This window comes from Saccopteryx bilineata, chromosome 7, assembly GCF_036850765.1.
Source record: "Saccopteryx bilineata isolate mSacBil1 chromosome 7, mSacBil1_pri_phased_curated, whole genome shotgun sequence".
NCBI lineage: Eukaryota > Metazoa > Chordata > Mammalia > Chiroptera > Emballonuridae > Saccopteryx > Saccopteryx bilineata.
In genome coordinates, this window is record NC_089496.1 from 107,684,805 (window position 1) to 107,701,919 (window position 17,115).

The 17,115-nt window shown below is 49.1% G+C and overlaps 1 protein-coding gene across 2 annotated transcripts in view; it reads right to left on the reverse strand.

The window, feature by feature from the left end:
• The window catches only part of CPXM2 (carboxypeptidase X, M14 family member 2), a 99,379-nt gene that overhangs the window by 52,384 nt on the left and 29,880 nt on the right, over window positions 1-17,115 (reverse strand). For both annotated transcript variants that reach the window (XM_066239861.1, XM_066239862.1), the window contains exon 4: window positions 6,303-6,442. In XM_066239861.1, the coding sequence (XP_066095958.1) occupies window positions 6,303-6,442 (140 nt within the window). The remainder of the gene's footprint in view (window positions 1-6,302; window positions 6,443-17,115) is intronic.

Genomic DNA, 17,115 nt, shown 5'->3' on the forward strand with positions numbered 1-17,115 from the left:
TGGGCCATGGGGCTATAAGTGAGAGCTGCTCTCAATTTCCGATGACTTCCTCTGCCTTGCTGAAAGGCAGCGCAAAGTGAAGAGATGACTGCCGACCTGCTTGAATCTGGAGATGTTTTTATTAAAACCTCTCCATTTCATGCCAAACTCACAGTTCAAAACTAACAGTTTTCCAAGTGGTCAGAAAGGAGTTTGGAAACTTCTGTCTCTCCAGCCCACTCAGGGGCCAACATTTCATTTTTGTCAATAATAGAGGTGACGTGGCATGACACACACACACCGTCTGTCCCAAGGAGATAATCGATGGGGCGCCAGCTGCCTCCTCTGAGCCCTGCTTCCAGGGGCTGCCGGCACCCTCCCGGGCTTCCAGCCCCAGCCCGGGGCCCCTTCCTCCACCCTCGCCAGGCCCTGCTGTGTGGGGACTCAGACCCACCAGAGCAGTGAGAAAAGCCAGGATCCATCCTCAGGGAGCAAAACCCAGATGAAGCTGAAGAGAAAGGGAGGAACAGGGCGAACGCTTCTCACTGTGGACAAAGGTCTGGCCATCAGGCGGAACCTGGGCCCAGAAGGCATCCGGAAGGTTCCATCTCCATCCTCGGTCTCTGGGCCAATGTCCTCCGGCTGCCTCTGCCTGTTCCCTTCTCCCTTCTCACTCAGACCCGGCCGTCCCTGCGGCTGCCTCCTCCGCATCCCTGAGCGAGGGTCCAGCGTGGCCTGGAGGCTCTTCCAGCCGGGACAGCGCTGAACAGACAACCCTGCAGGGTCCCCAGACATCTGCTGCTCCCTGACTCCCTGTTTGCTGCCTCCTGATCCCAGGCATCACCTCTACTGCCCCGTGGAGTCCTCAGACGGCCACTGTCCTCCCCACCACTCTCTCTTACTTCGGAAGCCTCATCTTCCCAGGAGATCCCTGACCCCGACCTTCCTTCGCTCCTGGGGAATAGCCCTCTGGGACCAGCCCGGGATTCCACCCTGCCCCTGTCCCTGGACTTCCTGCTGTTACACTGCCAGCAACTCTACCGCCCCCTAGTGGACCAAGTGCCACCAGGGCCAAATGGGGCATTAAGAGTTCCACGTGCTTCAGACTCCCGCTGAGCCCTGGCCCTTTTCTCTATTCCCAACCCCTAAACCGGCCATGCTCACTGCCTGCACGGCACTCACCTCCTACCCTCTCCCCCAAGAATATAAGCCCCCTGGTGTGAAGGCTCTGGATGCCTCTCTGCCGGAATTAGTCCCCCACCTTTAGCATCTCAGGGGACCAAGACGCACTCCTCCTTCCACAGTGAGCCCCTCACCTGTGTCAGCCCCACGTCCCACTGCCACCTGCACCGCTCAGGGACCTGCCCCACGGGCAACCATCCCTCTCCTGGGAACACAACCATCCTCCAGAACGAAACGGGGGAACAGGCTTTGCTTTGGCCTCGTCCTCCCTCTGGGTCCGCACCTCGTTCACTCCTTGCCCTCACCATCAGAGCTCTCGAAGGGGAAGCCCACATTTGGAACCTCCGCTAAGATTCCCACGGACAAAGGAAAGCCACTCTCCTCAGGCGGGGGGCTGGGGCAGCTGCCAATCATGGCTGCAGGCACACCCCCCTTCGCCGCTGGCCAGTTAGCATTCAGCCAACAAGTCTGATGGCACACAGGGCATCACCTTACAAGCTGATCAGTCAAACCGCCACCTCACTTTGAGAACACATTTCCACTCTTAAGAGATAATGACAATCATTTTGTTGATTAAACAATTAAAACGGAAAACATAGGGTTACTTGAAATTGCCTGTATTTTGCCCAAAGTCAGCAGAAGCATCTATTCACCTCCAGCTTCTGGAATAATTAACTTTTCCATCATCACACTGGTTATAATTGTAACAACTCCTAGAGCAGGCATACTTCTGGAAATTAGGGAAATGAAAGATGGGCTTTTAATGGTATATTAACGTCTCACTACATTGCAACCCGTAGGGAAGGATAATTTATGCCAAGGAAACATATAAATTATTCAAAACAGCGTGAAAACAATTACACTTTGTTACTTTCAAACAGCATGAATTATTTAGAAGTACTAAAACTAGAATCATAGAATGTTTTCATCCACTTGGTTAGGAACTAGTCCCGGACCACGCGAAGCCTCATGATCGGCTTTCTGATTGTAGGCGGGGCCTGGGGGCAGCCTCCCTGGTCCATCCCATGTCAGCATAAACTTCACTGATTCTCGTGGACCCATTAACACGCTGGATTCTTCCCCTAGCCTGAAAGCCCCAACAGGCCGTGGCTTCTGGCTCACCTTTGTGTGCCTAGAGCTTATCCAGAGTGTACAACAGTAGCTGATCGAATCCATGCATATGTAAAGAGCACACCGGGAACAAATAAGATGATGGACAGTCACTGAAACATAACAACTCTAAGTGAAAAGTATTAGCGGTATTCTTAAATACAGACTGCGGGTTGGGTTCCAGCCCGCCTCAGGAAAGCGGGTGTCTCAGTAAAGCGAGTCCATCTTTTCCATGGTGGAGTCTTGCCTTCCATTTGTAGAGAACACAGCATCTACAGGACGCGCTAAAGCAGAGTGCAGTACACCGAGGCGTGTCTGCACTGCAACTCCAAAGTGCTTCTGTGTTCCACCACCCAGACAGAAGCCGTTTATAAATAGCAGCATCCATTTGGCCAACCCCCAAGGGGCCGACAACCCCCTTTTCTTCCATTTCCAAAACACTGCCAACCAAACTGCTACCCTCGGAGACCGGGGCGTGCTCTGCACCGTGAACTGGAACCACCAGATGCTCACTCCGGCTCTGCCCTTGCTTGTCTTGGTTGGAATTCCGTATCTACCCACCACCCTGCAGGATTCGGGAAGCAGCCATCCGTGTTTGAAGGAGTTGGCAGGGTTGTAACTGCACAGAGGTGCCCTTGAGGTTTTCAGCATGCTTGTTAAGGCCGTGATACTTGGATGAATGCGTCCTCCAGGGAGGCTCTGTGAAGAGGAGGAGAAAGAGGAGGGGGAGGGGGAGGGGGAGGGGAGGGGGTGGGCAGGCAATGCCTGCCACCCCCAGATTCACAGGGAGCAGCCTCGCTTGTCTGTATTCGCTAAGTGTTTCCAAAACAGAGCTCATCTAAAGGGAGGCTCTGTGGCTAACGATGGAACTTGCAAACCCACTGTTCTAAATAAACCCAAAGAGGTGCAGAGTGAAGAAACTACCATTTACTGAGCATTTATTATGGGCTGGGTAATTCTGAAACGTTAGCTCGGTTTCACTTAACTTTTGCCACCTCTTCACAAGATAGGGAATAGTTCTCTTATTTCAGGGCAGAGCAAACCGAGGTTCAGAGAGGAGGAAATCTCATACCCGACAAGAGCTGAGAGCCATGATGCCATTCCAAAGTGACCGTGTACGGGTCACCCATCTCTAGAAATCTCTGTCTCTGCTTTGTCTTCTCTTTCCAGGCCCTCCTCTCACCCTGCTGACATTTTAAGAGTGTTCTTGGTCATTTACACACTCATAGATTCATTAACTCATTACCACTTGGTGTGAAAAAAAAAAAAAAAACCTTTGTCAATTTGCTACTTCCTAACAATAGTCATTCATTAAAGAATCATTGATCGGGCATCTAATAGATGCCCGCTACGTGGCAAAGATTCAGGGACACGTGATCAACTCACTGCCTCCACCATCAAGGTACTCAGACTAGAGGAGAAATACAGAAACCAATAAATAGGAATATTAAAAATGGCACCGTAAACCCCTGGACCAGGAACAGTGTGAGCACAGATGTCATCGGGAGAGGGAAGGAGGAGGAACTACTGTCTCCTTCACTAGAAGGATTTGCTCTCTCTTGTTAACCCGTTTGCTGGTCATACTGGCACCGATCTCAATGGCTCTGGCATCATACATGCCTCTAGGGAGAACGACTCAGATACCAAAATGTATGCTGGCCCCATTTTTCTATTCAGTCCTTAGCACAGACAGTCCTATTCCAGGAGCTAAGACAAACTGAAACTTACCAGCTTTCTTTTCATTGTCCTTGAAGAATAATTTGACTCGAAATACATTTAGACATTAAAAGAAAAAAATAAACTGCCTCTTAAAAGCAATTCTATCCCTTGTCTTCCCTCTTAGATGTTCCCGGGCTCGGCTGAGTCAAAGAAAGATATTGTTCTACTGCAATTTCTTGCAAACCCAAACCCTCTTGAGTTTCTGGCTGAAACGGAAAGTGAACATCATTCCTACACTGCTCTCTTTCTAATCCAATAATAACCTGACCGCCGGGTCGCCAGCGATCCTGGTCAGACAGGTTAATATCCCCGCATTAAGGCAAAATCCCTACTCTCTCTCCCATGGATAATCTCAAATCAGTCTTTCTTTCCAAGTTTCCATTCTCCTTGAGCAATTTGGCTTCTCCTCCCCCCAAAAAAACTCTTGCCTTTCTGAATCTAAACAGGGAGAAGAATTGTCATGGTAATGAGCCACTGATTAGAGAGAAGTGCACACCACAGGGGAAAAAAACCGGGGTATACAAACACATGCGTAAACGCTACCCCAAGAAAAGCAAAGCGGGTAAAATGTGACGCACAAAAGAGCACTAACATGTAAGCAAGTGTGGTCAAAACGCACAAATGCGCCCAGCTCTGGAGACTTATGGGGAGGACATAATTCAAAGGATGAAGAGAGTATGGAAATGTTTTCTCGCAAAATGACCTGTGACAGCAGAAAACTGAGATGGGGACAGAGGTCTGGCTGCGAAAATGACAGGTGATTAAAAACGACCACAACGAAGTCTGCATAACGGCGTGAAGCTGTTGTGGGCACGTGTTAAGTTAAAGAGGACATAATTGTACACGTCGTATCGTTGTAGATTGGAATCCCTCTCCAGCCCTGGGCTGAGGTGGAGAGGTTATTTTTGGGGTGGGGGTAGGAGGAGTTATTCACACTTATATTTTTTCACTTATTATAGTAAAATATACATAGCATAAAATTTATGATTTTAAGCTTTTTTTATTTATTTATTTTTTTACAGAGACAGAGAGAGGGGTAGACAGGGACAGAGAGATGAGAAGCATCATTAGTTTTTCGTTGCGCATTGCAACACCTTAATTGTTCATTGATTGCCTTCTCATACGTGCCTTGACCACGGGCCTTCAGCAGACTGAGTAACCCCTTGCTCGAGCCAGCGACCTTGGGCTCAAGCTGGTGAGCTTTTGCTCAAACCAGATGAGCCCTCGCTCAAGCTGGCAACCTTGAGGTCTCAAACCTGGGTCTTCCGCATCCCAGTCCGATGCTCTATCCACTGCATCACCGCCTGGTCAAGCTGATTTTAACCATTTTTAAGTGCACAAGTCAGTAGTATGAACTGTTGTGCAATCATCCGCTCCACCAGACTCCAGAACGTTCCATCACCTCAAAGTGAAACCCCGCCCCTGTTAAACACAAACTCCCCACCCCACCCCCAGCCCCTGGCAGCTACCACTGTAGGGTCCGCTCTGTGAATCTGACTCCTCTAGGGACCCCGTGAAAATGGACTCATGCAGTATGTGTCCTTTTGTGGCTGGCGGATTGCACTTAGCATAGTGTCCTCAAGGGTCCTTCATGTTGTAGCAGATATCAGAACTCCTCTGCTTTTTATAGCTGCAGGCTATGCCACGTGTGTCTGTACCGTGCTGTGGAAATGTCTCAGGGGCTGCTGTCCGCCTCTCTTGGGATTGCTATCATGTCATCTGTCACTGACCCGGTCCTGACCGCAAGCTGGATTCTGAAAATGGGTCTTCCACCTTGTTCTCAGGCCTCGTGCTGGTCCATTCCTCACTTCTATACATTCTCTAGTATCCTTTATTTGGGAACCTGCCTAGGTCTCCAGTCCTTCTTCCAAGAGTCTGGAAGAGGCACACCTTCTCCCTCAGGCAGTGGCTTGGACCTGTACCGACTGCTCCCTGCTTGTCCAGAGTTCCTACCTCAGGCTGGTTCAGGCCACCAGTCAGGACGGCAAGAATGCACCATGGATCCAAGATGGCAGCCACCTGCCTACACTGCCTTGATTTGACTGTACCTTTGTCTACTCAGCCTCGTCTGCCAGTGGGTCCTTCTCCCTATTCCTGTAAGGGTGGGGAGTGGAGGGTCATTCTAAGAGATGCACCTTCCCAATGGGACATGAGTCTACAGCCAACCCAGCCTCCTGTCCACATTCCAATTTTCTTCCCGCCTACTGCCTACCAGCAGATACCTCTCTGTCATTGCCCCGTCTCTGCGCAGACCCTACAACATCAGCACCAAGGCACGGAGCCTACGCCAGCCCAGGTCTAGCCGCACTCACAGCCAGAGCGAGTTCCTTCCTTGCGTGATGACGCCCGTGAACCGGGTCAGACGTCTGGCATCCACTTCGATCCACTGGTGGACGTCGTTCCTCCCCGCGCACCACGCCCCGTCGTAGAAGTCGTTTTCGTTGATACCTGCCTGGAAGGAAACAGAGGTGTTCTTCAGAAAGACCTGCCTGGGAGAAGAAAATGAGAAAGGGGCTTCAAAACCAACCAACCAACCAACCAACCAACCCACTGTGCCCTGAACTCCCTGTTCTAAATCAGTCAAGAGAGCTGCTTATTATCAAAAGTTAGAAATATTTCAGTATGACATGTCCCCTTCTTGCCCAGGAAGAGAGATGGAATTTAATGAGTTTTCCTCTTACTCATCCAACAGACAGACCACCTCCCACGTACCGGCCTACACATGCCGAGTGCTGGGGACACAGGGTGACTCGCCCGCTCCCGGAAGCTCACCATCCAGGCAGGAGGAAAGTCATGAGTTAGGACACAACGCGGCATGTGTTAATTCAAGAATAGGAGCAAACTGTTGGAAGAGCATTCAAGGATAGCACTGCTAACTTAGTCTGGGGGAGACCAGCACAGAAAGCCCCAGAGCAGAGGTAATAGTTGAGGTAGGTGTTGAAGGCTAAGTTTACCTCGTGAGTATTTATTTATTAGTCCTTCAGTCACTTGATGTGTTGACTGTCAACTACTATCTGCTATCAGAGATTCCTTTGATCTAGATTTACAAGGTAGGTGACGTTTCTGCTCTGGAATTTTCCCTATGTTATCACTATTTGAAGAGAGAATTCCTGGACCTTAAAAAAAGGAAAGAAAGGAAAAAGAGGACATTTGCACTCAGTGAAACGTCCTGGTGTACGAAGATGGTTTCTGCACTAATCCCACTGCCCAAGGCTACTTCACAAGTATGTAATCGGAGGGAAAAGAGTCTGAGTGACATTTGAAAGATAAAAATGATAGGCCAGGCCCTGGCCGGTTGGCTCAGCAGTAGAGCATCGGCCCGGCATGTGGAAGTCCCGGGTTCGATTACTGATCAGGACACACAGGAGAAGCGCCCATCTGCTTCTCCACCCTTCCCCCTCTCCTTCCTCTCTCTCTCTCTCTATTCCCCTCCCACAGCCAAGGCTCCATTGGAGCAAAGTTGGCCCAGGCGCTGAGGATGGCTCTGTGGCCTCTGCCTCAGGAGCTAGAATGGCTCTGGATGCAACAGAGCAATGACCCAGATGGACAGAGCATCGCCCCCTGGTGGGCATACGGGGTGGATCCCTGTCAGGTGCATGCAGGAGTCTGCCTGTAGCCCCCCGCCCCCCTCCTCACTTCGGGAGGAAAAATGATAAGCCAGCCCATCTTCCCCACCTCTCAGCACCATTCAGCTCAAATTCTGAGAGACCTTACTTTTAATGGGCGATGGTCATGTGACAGCCCGGTTACTGTAAGGAAATAACTTGACCAAGGGTTCCGTTAGCGGAACGCCCTCCGTAACTGTGCTGATACACGCCCTGTATCAGGACCAAACCACAGCGTGTGCATTTCCGGGACTTTCCTGAAACGATCTCAGAAGGGCTTTGAGGGCACCTGTCAGAATGCTGACGTTCCAAGGTCTTCTAAACACACTGCCATCTCAAATGAAGGTGAATAATAAAAACTATCCATCAGCATTCTCCAGAAACCCAGCCAGCACCTCAGGGTCTGATGGCACACAGGGTGTCTATAATAAGGACCCAGAGGTGCTGCAAGGTTCAGCCTTCTGGGACCATCAAAGAAAGGCTCATTTTTTTTGTAAGTGGGTGCTACCAGATCTTAACTGGGCTTCGGTGCATTTTGTTAAAGTGACCCTTGGCCTTGGCATCTTAGAATCAACCACTGCCCAGAGTGCTGACTATGGTCTTGGGCTCTGAAGTCCCCCTGCTTGGATGTGAGCCCCGCTCTGCCACTTATGCTCTGTATAAACTCAAGTTATCTGCCTAAATGCTCTGTGCCTCTGTTTCCCCATCCGTTAAAACTATGACTATTCGGCAAATAATGAAAATATGGGTGTTTTTACTAATTATTCCACATTTTATAAAATTCTAAAATTCTAGGGAAGTACAATACTCTTCCAGTTTGTTGCCACCTAATTTTCTGTAATGTCAAATATCCAGAAGAGTCACAGACTCTGAAAAAAGTAAAGACCTATCACGTAAAGTTTTCGACAAGAGTCCATGGTGCCGCCCGGGGGATATTTGGCAAAGTCTAGAGTCATCATTGGCTGTCACGACTGGGAGAGGCCATTAGTGTGCCATTGGCGACTAATGGTTCGAGGCCAAGGAGGCTGCTAAACATGCTATAAAAAGAATTGCCCATTCCAAAGTTTCGGCCATGCTGAGACTGAGAATGCCTGGTCATGGGCTCAGCTGACCGGCGCAGAACGGCCACACACCCAGGAGGTTGACCCCTATTGACCCGTGGCTACGTTCCTGACATTCAGCCAGTCTACTGACTGTGATCTGGAATTACAGGGGAGGTTCTGGCTTTTGCCAACCTGGATCTTCCGCTCCTGCTGCCAATCTCAGCTCTTCCTGAACCCACGGGAGTGTCAATTAAATGTAGTAAGTTGTCAGGGCTTGAGAAGCCCTTCCTGAAACTGACTCACGGGGAAATGACAGCCGCCTCTGCTGCAAAATCACCTCTGCATTTATAAAGCAAGCACCCGGGAGGACTCGGTGAGAGAGGAGGCGTCAGCCCAGAGATGTCACTGAATGTTACACCACCCTGCAGTGAATGATGTCTGTGTGGTGCTCTCTGAGAAGTGCCCTCCGCCCTTTCTGTTCAGTAACGCAGAGAAATACTTTGTACGTCTTGGAGGTATTTTGATCAGAAGTTGTTAAAAGGCTTAATTCCCGAAAGTATAAGCTAGTCCTGAAAACTCCACTAGCCAGAAAGATTTATTTGCATCACAATATGAAATAAATCAAGAATTAAAGTAATTTTCTCAAGGCAATTAGGTTATAGGCATCATTACTTTACCTTTTAAAAGAAAGAAGAATGAAAATGCCTCTAGCAGACTAAATTTTGAATAAGATAAATGTGGGAATTATTAAATCCATAACAAAGAGAAAACCTGATACTATCCATTTAAAATCAATCAAATAGGATTTTTGTTTGTTTGTTTCAAGATGATATTGGTTTTTCTGAGTTCTTATCTCAAAAAATTTCTCCCAAATAAAGAAAACAAGATAAAGAAATAACAACCTGGATTTCTGACAAAACCAGAAGACTCTTATAATCCCCAAGTTAAAATATATGAGGACAGAAAGCAGATGGAGGAATCCTGAATGACTCAGCAAGAGAAGGAACAGCTACCTTACAAGAGGCACTCCGGTGAAAAGTATGCCATACAGAACCCGAAAAAGCCCTAAAGCGAGATTCTTAGGTATATATGTATGTGTGTGTGTGTATGTGTGTGTATATATACATAAATATGTATAAAGTGAAGTAAAGGAATAGAATGGTTCTTAAAAGCAACATCTGAAGCTACAAGAATAGAGAGATAAGGACTTAATTCTGAAGGTAAAGATTTTTCATCCTAGAATTTTACACTCAGCTGAACTATCAAGCAACTGTGAATGTAAAATAAAAACATTTACATATTCAAAGAGCCTCAAAAAATGTATCCCTTATACACCGTTTCCATGAAGCTACTACAGGATGTGTTCCACAAAGAATGAGGCAGAACACCCAAAAGAAGTAGGTAGATACCAGATCCAGAAATCCAGGGTTCCAACCTAGGAGAGAATTCTGGAATTCTCAGAATGATGGTGAAGGAAGGCCCAGGACAGTCTCTGTGCAGGAGACCCAGAAAGCAACCCATGCAGAATACAGTGGGCCAAAGGGCTCCTGAGGGATGTTGACAGAAACATAGAAAACAGAAATGAGGCTAAAAATCATTGAAGAAGTTTGACTGTACAGACACTTTTAGTAAAGGGTATTTTACAGACCTGGACCTATCTCAGGTTATGGGGAGGTGTTTTTTAAAAACATAAGCAGATCCAGGAAAACCAAAAAGTTGTCAAAAATGATATAAAAATGAGTATTTCTTGGCTCAAAACTACCATGTTTCTTAGCTCAATAGTAAGCAATATTTACACAGCCATAATAATCTTGAACATAAATTTACCTGAACACTTAGCGAGACAATTTTATCGGAAACATTAAAGAGGAGTGAACAGGTAGTAAAAAATGGCCTGCGATTCTCATCTTCTATAATAAGAATGAGAAAGATAAAGTCAAAAAATTTATAAATCGGCACATATCAATACGTACATACTATCTAGAAGTGAAGATTTAAATTCCCGAAGAAACGCACTGCCCGGCTTGTGGTACTTTGTTAGGGAAGCCCCAGGAAACTAACGCAAGTGGTCCTCTCCTTCTGAGTGTGAATGACAGGCTGTGATTGTGCATTCACTGGCAAGATTTTTTTTTTTTAATAATTCCATTTCCCAGTTACATTTTTGAAGTTGTAGGACATACAACACTGGAGGCATCCTTGACTCCTCTTTTTATCTCTTGCCCTCCTCATCCAAACCGCCTCCACCCACCTCATCAGAAAATCCTACTTTCTTTTTTTTTTTTTTTTTTCATTTTTCTGAAGCTGGAAACGGGGAGAGACAGTCAGACAGACTCCCGCATGCGCCCGACCGGGATCCACCCGGCACACCCACCAGGGGGCGAAGCTCTGCCCACCAGGGGGCGATGCTCTGCCCATCCTGGGCGTCGCCATATTGCAACCAGAGCCACTCTAGCGCCTGAGGCAGAGGCCACAGAGCCATGCCCAGCACCTGGGCCATCTTTGCTCCAATGGAGCCTTGGCTGCGGGAGGGAAAGAGAGAGACAGAGAGGAAAGCGCGGCGGAGGGGTGGAGAAGCAAATGGGCGCTTCTCCTATGTGCCCTGGCCGGGAATCGAACCCGGGTCCTCCGCACACTAGGCCGACGCTCTACCGCTGAGCCAACCGGCCAGGGCAGAAAATCCTACTTTCAAACATACAACACCCAACCACTGTGGCCACCCCCACCAGTCCCACCACGGCAGGAGCCAGCAGCAGCTGCTGTCAGACACACTGAGGTTGTTTCCTAGGAGGCCTACCCACTTCACCCTCTCCCTACACTGGCTTCTTCGCTCAGGCCGCTTGTTGTGTCCATGGAAAGCCCGGCACAGGACGGCCCGCACACGGACTCCCCAATGCGCATGTCCAGGACACAGCCTGCCTGGCCAGCAGGTGGCTACGCAGACAGCCCGGAGGGCCCGCCTCACGTAGCATCCTTTGAGAAGTTCAATCGTACCAACTGAATGAACACAAGGCCCCGTTGGTGTGACTGCTACACCTCTCAGACTTCTCTGGGACCTGTCAGATGGTGGATCCCGAAGGTCCTAGGGGCAGGTCAGGCCAGAGGTCAAGGAGATGAGTCACGAGATGGGACATCTGGCAAGACCACAAGCCGGCAGACACACTGACCTGTCAAGTACTGAGCTGCAGAGGGAGAGGCACAGCTAGAACCTTGAATGTGCATCTGAATTCTGCACCAACTAGCTATGGGGTTAGGGCAGATCAGTTAGCCTCTGCCGTCAATGTTCTTATCTCTGAAACAGACTTTCTGAGTATATTGAAGATGAAATGAAATATCAATTTAATAAAAAACTGACGAAATAGTTAAGAAAAATACACACAGCAAAACAGAACAGAATCCACTTCGGAACCAGGGGTGCTGAGTCCTTCATCTGTGACTCACTAGCCGGCTCTTGGTTACTTGGCCTTCTCCTTCCTCATTTCCCCGTATTTCTAGTCTTAGTGCTTCTGCCCGCTCCTGCGTCTGCAGACCATGCAAGCTTCTCCCGAATAAGAGCGGCACATTATCATCATTACGGTAACACTCATTTAGAATTTTCCAAGGGAGTCGTGATTTAAAATAGCTGGTCCTGTTATTCCCATAAAAAAGAATCCAAATATCCCAAATTCCAGCATTTTGGCATGCAAACGCCGTCTCCCAGACTGTTTCCCGAAGCCAGAGGCAGAACAAAATCTCTTTATCAGAACAAGCAGGACATTCCTTGGTCTGGAAGCTATACCCACTGTGATTAATGTTGCCTCCGCAGAGCCCGCGCATAGACAGCCCCCCAGCTGGGACTTGCTGAGTTACAGCAAGGCTTTCTGCAGCCAGAAACAGGCTGGAGGGTGACCACCCAGAGACTCGGGACGGTCGGAAAGGAATAGACAGGCTTTGAGGTCAGAAGACTCTAGGTCCAAATGACTCCAGAAAGAGGCAGGAGTTAGGTGGGCATGCGTGATGCCCTGAGAAAATGATGCTGACCATGTACCACCGGCCAGGATAAACGTGGTCTCCACCTTTGGGTGAGGTGGGGCATCAGGTCCCTCAGGGCCAAACCAATGTGTAAGATGTCCCCATGCACCTGAACTCGACACCAGGATAAAACTTGACTCAATGTTCTATAACCGACTTCCCGTCTTCCTGCGGGGTACATCTGAAGCCACGAGCACCGACCATCTCAAGGCTTGATACCTCATTGCCAGCAAAAAGATCAGAATATTGAAAGTGGACTCTGATATCAGCATCCAGGTGCTCTGCAGAATTGCTTTAAGGTAGTGACTTTCAACTGGTGTGCAACAAGAATTTTTTTTTATTTTTTTTTTCATTTTTCTGAAGCTGGAAACGGGGAGAGACAGTCAGACAGACTCCCGCATGCGCCCGACCGGGATCCACCCGGCACGCCCACCAGGGGCGACGCTCTGCCCACCAGGGGGCGATGCTCTGCCCATCCTGGGCGTCGCCATATTGCGACCAGAGCCACTCTAGCGCCTGAGGCAGAGGCCACAGAGCCATCCCCAGCGCCCGGGCCATCTCTGCTCCAATGGAGCCTTGGCTGCGGGAGGGGAAGAGAGAGACAGAGAGGAAAGCGCGGCGGAGGGGTGGAGAAGCAAATGGGCGCTTCTCCTGTGTGCCCTGGCCGGGAATCGTACCCGGGTCCTCCGCACGCTAGGCCGACGCTCTACCGCTGAGCCAACCGGCCAGGGCCCAACAAGAATTTTTAAAACATGCAATACCTGCCTATTTAGTCAGGGACACTAACTTCTTTTTCCTTAGTGTCAAATTAAAAAAAAAAAAATGACAACAGCCAAAACAACAATAGGTGTCTGGTATAAATGAATTAACATTATACCATTGGTTTGGGGTTTTTTGGGTATTTTTGGTCAAGCAAAAAATATATATATATATTTTTTTTTGGTGTGCCGCAAATATTTTAGTAATTAGTTTATGAGTGCCATGAGACAAAAATGGTTGAAAACCACTGCTTTCAGGGAATGATTAACCAGGGTTCATGCCAGCAGTGCTAAGAAGTGGATCTAACAGATGCTGCTACTATAACCAAGACATTTGCTCGTGAATGAGGGACCAGAGGTGAACTGCTCTAAGGGTCGGATTCCAAGTCATTCTAACACATGAGTGTCCGATGACTGTGACCACCAGGTATCAGAAGGACACAGAGGTGTTAATGCGGAGCCCCAAGTGTTTTCTTATGACCTCAAAACCTTGGCTCACCCATCACTCTGATCTGAGCATCACATTCATATATTCCTGCTCAGAGGCGACAGTCGTGATGATGAGCTGAGCTCCAGCCGTGTTCTCAGTCTTTCATCTCTTCGGGTCACACGTCAGGCTCACACTCACCATAACTTTAGAGTCTTATGAAATTGAAACCAGCCCTGTGATGTGACAAGTCTGCTACCATTTTCCCAAGGCCTCCCAGCTAAGAAAGCATCCACAGAGTGATGCAGGAAGAGCAGCATCTCTGACCTACCCACCCATCCTACTTGCTCAGTTTATGAGCCACCAACAATCTTTGGGGTCCTCAGAGAACTCTACAGAGACAGGACAGGTGATGAACTGCCATTAAGTGACCCACCTGAACAGAGGGTGACCTCCCAAGACCAATGACAGGCAAATGATCCAAGCCTAGATTTAGAGGTCACCGCTGAAAACGTTCCCTTTTGAGAATCGGGTCGTTAATTTCCAATTTGCGATTCCTCCCAGACCAGAAGAAGACAGTGATTATGTCTTCTAAACGAGATCACAGCCTTACAGGTGAGTTAGTAAGGATCCTGGGCCCACAGCAAGAATAATCCCAGGGCAGAAGGCAAGCCTCTGAGACCCCATTGAACTAGGGCTCCTCCTTGAATTCCTGGATGTATCTGTCTTGTCCCAATGTACGAGGACACATACACCTGGGTTTCTTCCCTAAGCTTCCATTAAATTAACACAAGCAAAATTCCACTTTCCAAAAAATAATAATAAAAGGAAGTTATAATTGAGTTATAAGGTGCTTTTACTCTTTCAAAGTCCTATGCTTAAGATGAAGACAAGAGAATGCTATGGACTGAATGTCTGTGTCCCCTCAAATTTCATATGTTGAAACCTAAGGCCCAAGGTGATGGCATTAGGAGGTGGGGCCTTTGGAAGGTAATTAGATCATGAGGGTGGGGCCCTCTTGAATGAGATTAGTATCTTATAAAAGAGCTCCTTCTGCCCTCTCACCACAGGGAGAAGACATCTGTGTATGAACCACAAAGTAGACCTTTACCATATTCCAAATCTGCTGGTGCCTTGATCTTGAGCTTCCGGCCTTCAGAACTGAGAGAAATAAATCCGTGGAGCTTATAGGTCATCTGGTCTACGGTGTTCTGGTATTGCAGCCCGAATAGACTAAGACAGAGAAACAGGTGCTTCTGCTATAGCGTGGCAAATGCAATTCAGTAAAAGCTCATTGTCCGCGAAGCCTGCACTATAAAAACCGAGCTCGTGGGGAAAACAGACTGCAAAGTCTATGCATCTCTGTAATCAGAAGACTTAAAGGAGACATGAAATTGATTTTTAAAAATTTAATGTTGCCATAATGCTATGATTTGACCTTAAAAAAAAAAAACATGGTGAAGGCAGCGCAATGGGAGGGAGTGTGAGGAAGAGTGGCAGCTGCTGGGGTGTGGGGAAGGGCAAAATGGGCAAAAACCCCACTAAGCCACAGCCTCCTGAGACAGAGCACGTGGCCCCCAAAGCCAAGGAGCACCGAGGACCGGCACCGTGTACAGGACGGGATTCTCTGAGGTTCTGCACTCAGCTGTCTTGGTACAGTTGGGGGTCCGGTTCTGGTGCCCAGTCCCACAGAACATTAATGTCCTGGCAAAAACAACATCGGCACCAACGCTACTTCTGTGTCATAATGGCATTGCCCCGCGTTTGCCCATCACCCAGGACACACGTGCGACAGCAACGCCGACGGCACAGCCGGGCAGACGGCACAGCCGGGCAGTCCGCACCGCCCCCTTCAAGGGGACATCTTCACAGCAGCACGGTATCCCTCCGCATCGCAGCAACTACCGAGAAACGTCTCATCAGCACCGACGTATGGGCAAGACGCTGTGCTCAGTGTGGGGTGCTCAGGGTGGGGTGCTCGGGGAAACAAGATTCACACCATCCGCAGGGTCAGCATCGGGTGAGGTGACAGATGGGTAACTGTCAGGAAGGAGGGCTGCACATGGCCCCGAACCATCCCGACGTGCCCAGAACAGGCAGGGGGCAGGTTTGTGCCGTCGTCAGGAGCAACGACTCCAGGCTTAAAGCAGCTGGGACTCGCATCCTGCCTCTCGCAGGAAGTCTTAGCCACGTGACTCTACCAATCCACGGGTCCACTTTCCCGAAGACAGAGGTGATGAAACCGTATTTGTCTTGCCTTGAGGAATGAATGAATTAACGCGTGGAAAGCACGATCCTGGTGCCAGAAATGGTCAGAGCAGACACCCCCCCCACCCCTCCCCACCCCCACTACAGACAGGGCAGGCATCTGAGAAAAGGGGTTTTTCTCCGCTGAGGGGACCGGCCCAGACCCTGGCAACCACCGGCACTGATGAGGCAATGAAGTGGAACAGCAGGAACACGATGTTTGAGCAGGGCCCAGGGCAATTCTCCCCTCATGCCTCCTGAACCTCACCTTCTGTGAAGGTCCCAGAGCTGGCGGTGGGACCCCCGCTATCCTGATGAAGGCGAGCCTCACAGGGGGCAGGCGTCTTGCCCAAGACCACTCAGCCTCTTAGCAAAAGCAGGACGCATCAGGCCTGCAAGCCTCCCCCATCCATTTGGGGTGGACCACACACATGCCCGTGGCGCAGCGCCAGCAGAGGGCTGCAGGAGCCCCCTCACGTCCTGCCCTGCAGCATTTAGATCTAATTCTGATACCCCTGGTGTTTCTCCCACACAATATATCCCTTTCATTGGCACGCCTACAAAAAAATGTGCGTGAGACAAGACGGGGTTATTTTTAAACTGCCTTTCAGGCGGTTCTGTGTGGGAAGATGCACGTTGGAACACCTGTGGAGATGGCATCACACTTCATGAACCTCTGATTCCAGAAAGCAAGCACCACAAAGGAATAACTTCACTTACAGAGGAAGTGGTCAAGGCATTGGCTGGCAGCTCCTAGTGAAGGCCGGCCCCAGCTCCACACCCGTCTGCATCCAGCGCCTCCCTACCCCCACCGTGGGTCTGACTGTTTACTCGGAGGATCGGAGCCCGTTCAAGGTGCTGGAGGCACCCAGGTTTTTAATCGTCACTCCTGCTTAAATGCTGACAGTTCATTCCCTAGTAAAAAAGTTGCCCAGTTGTACACAACTGTTTCTGAACAGCTGTTATTTAAAAAAAAATAAGAACAGGTATACACCCACTTGGGATTTCATTCTAGTTGGTTCTGAAAACGCTCAGCC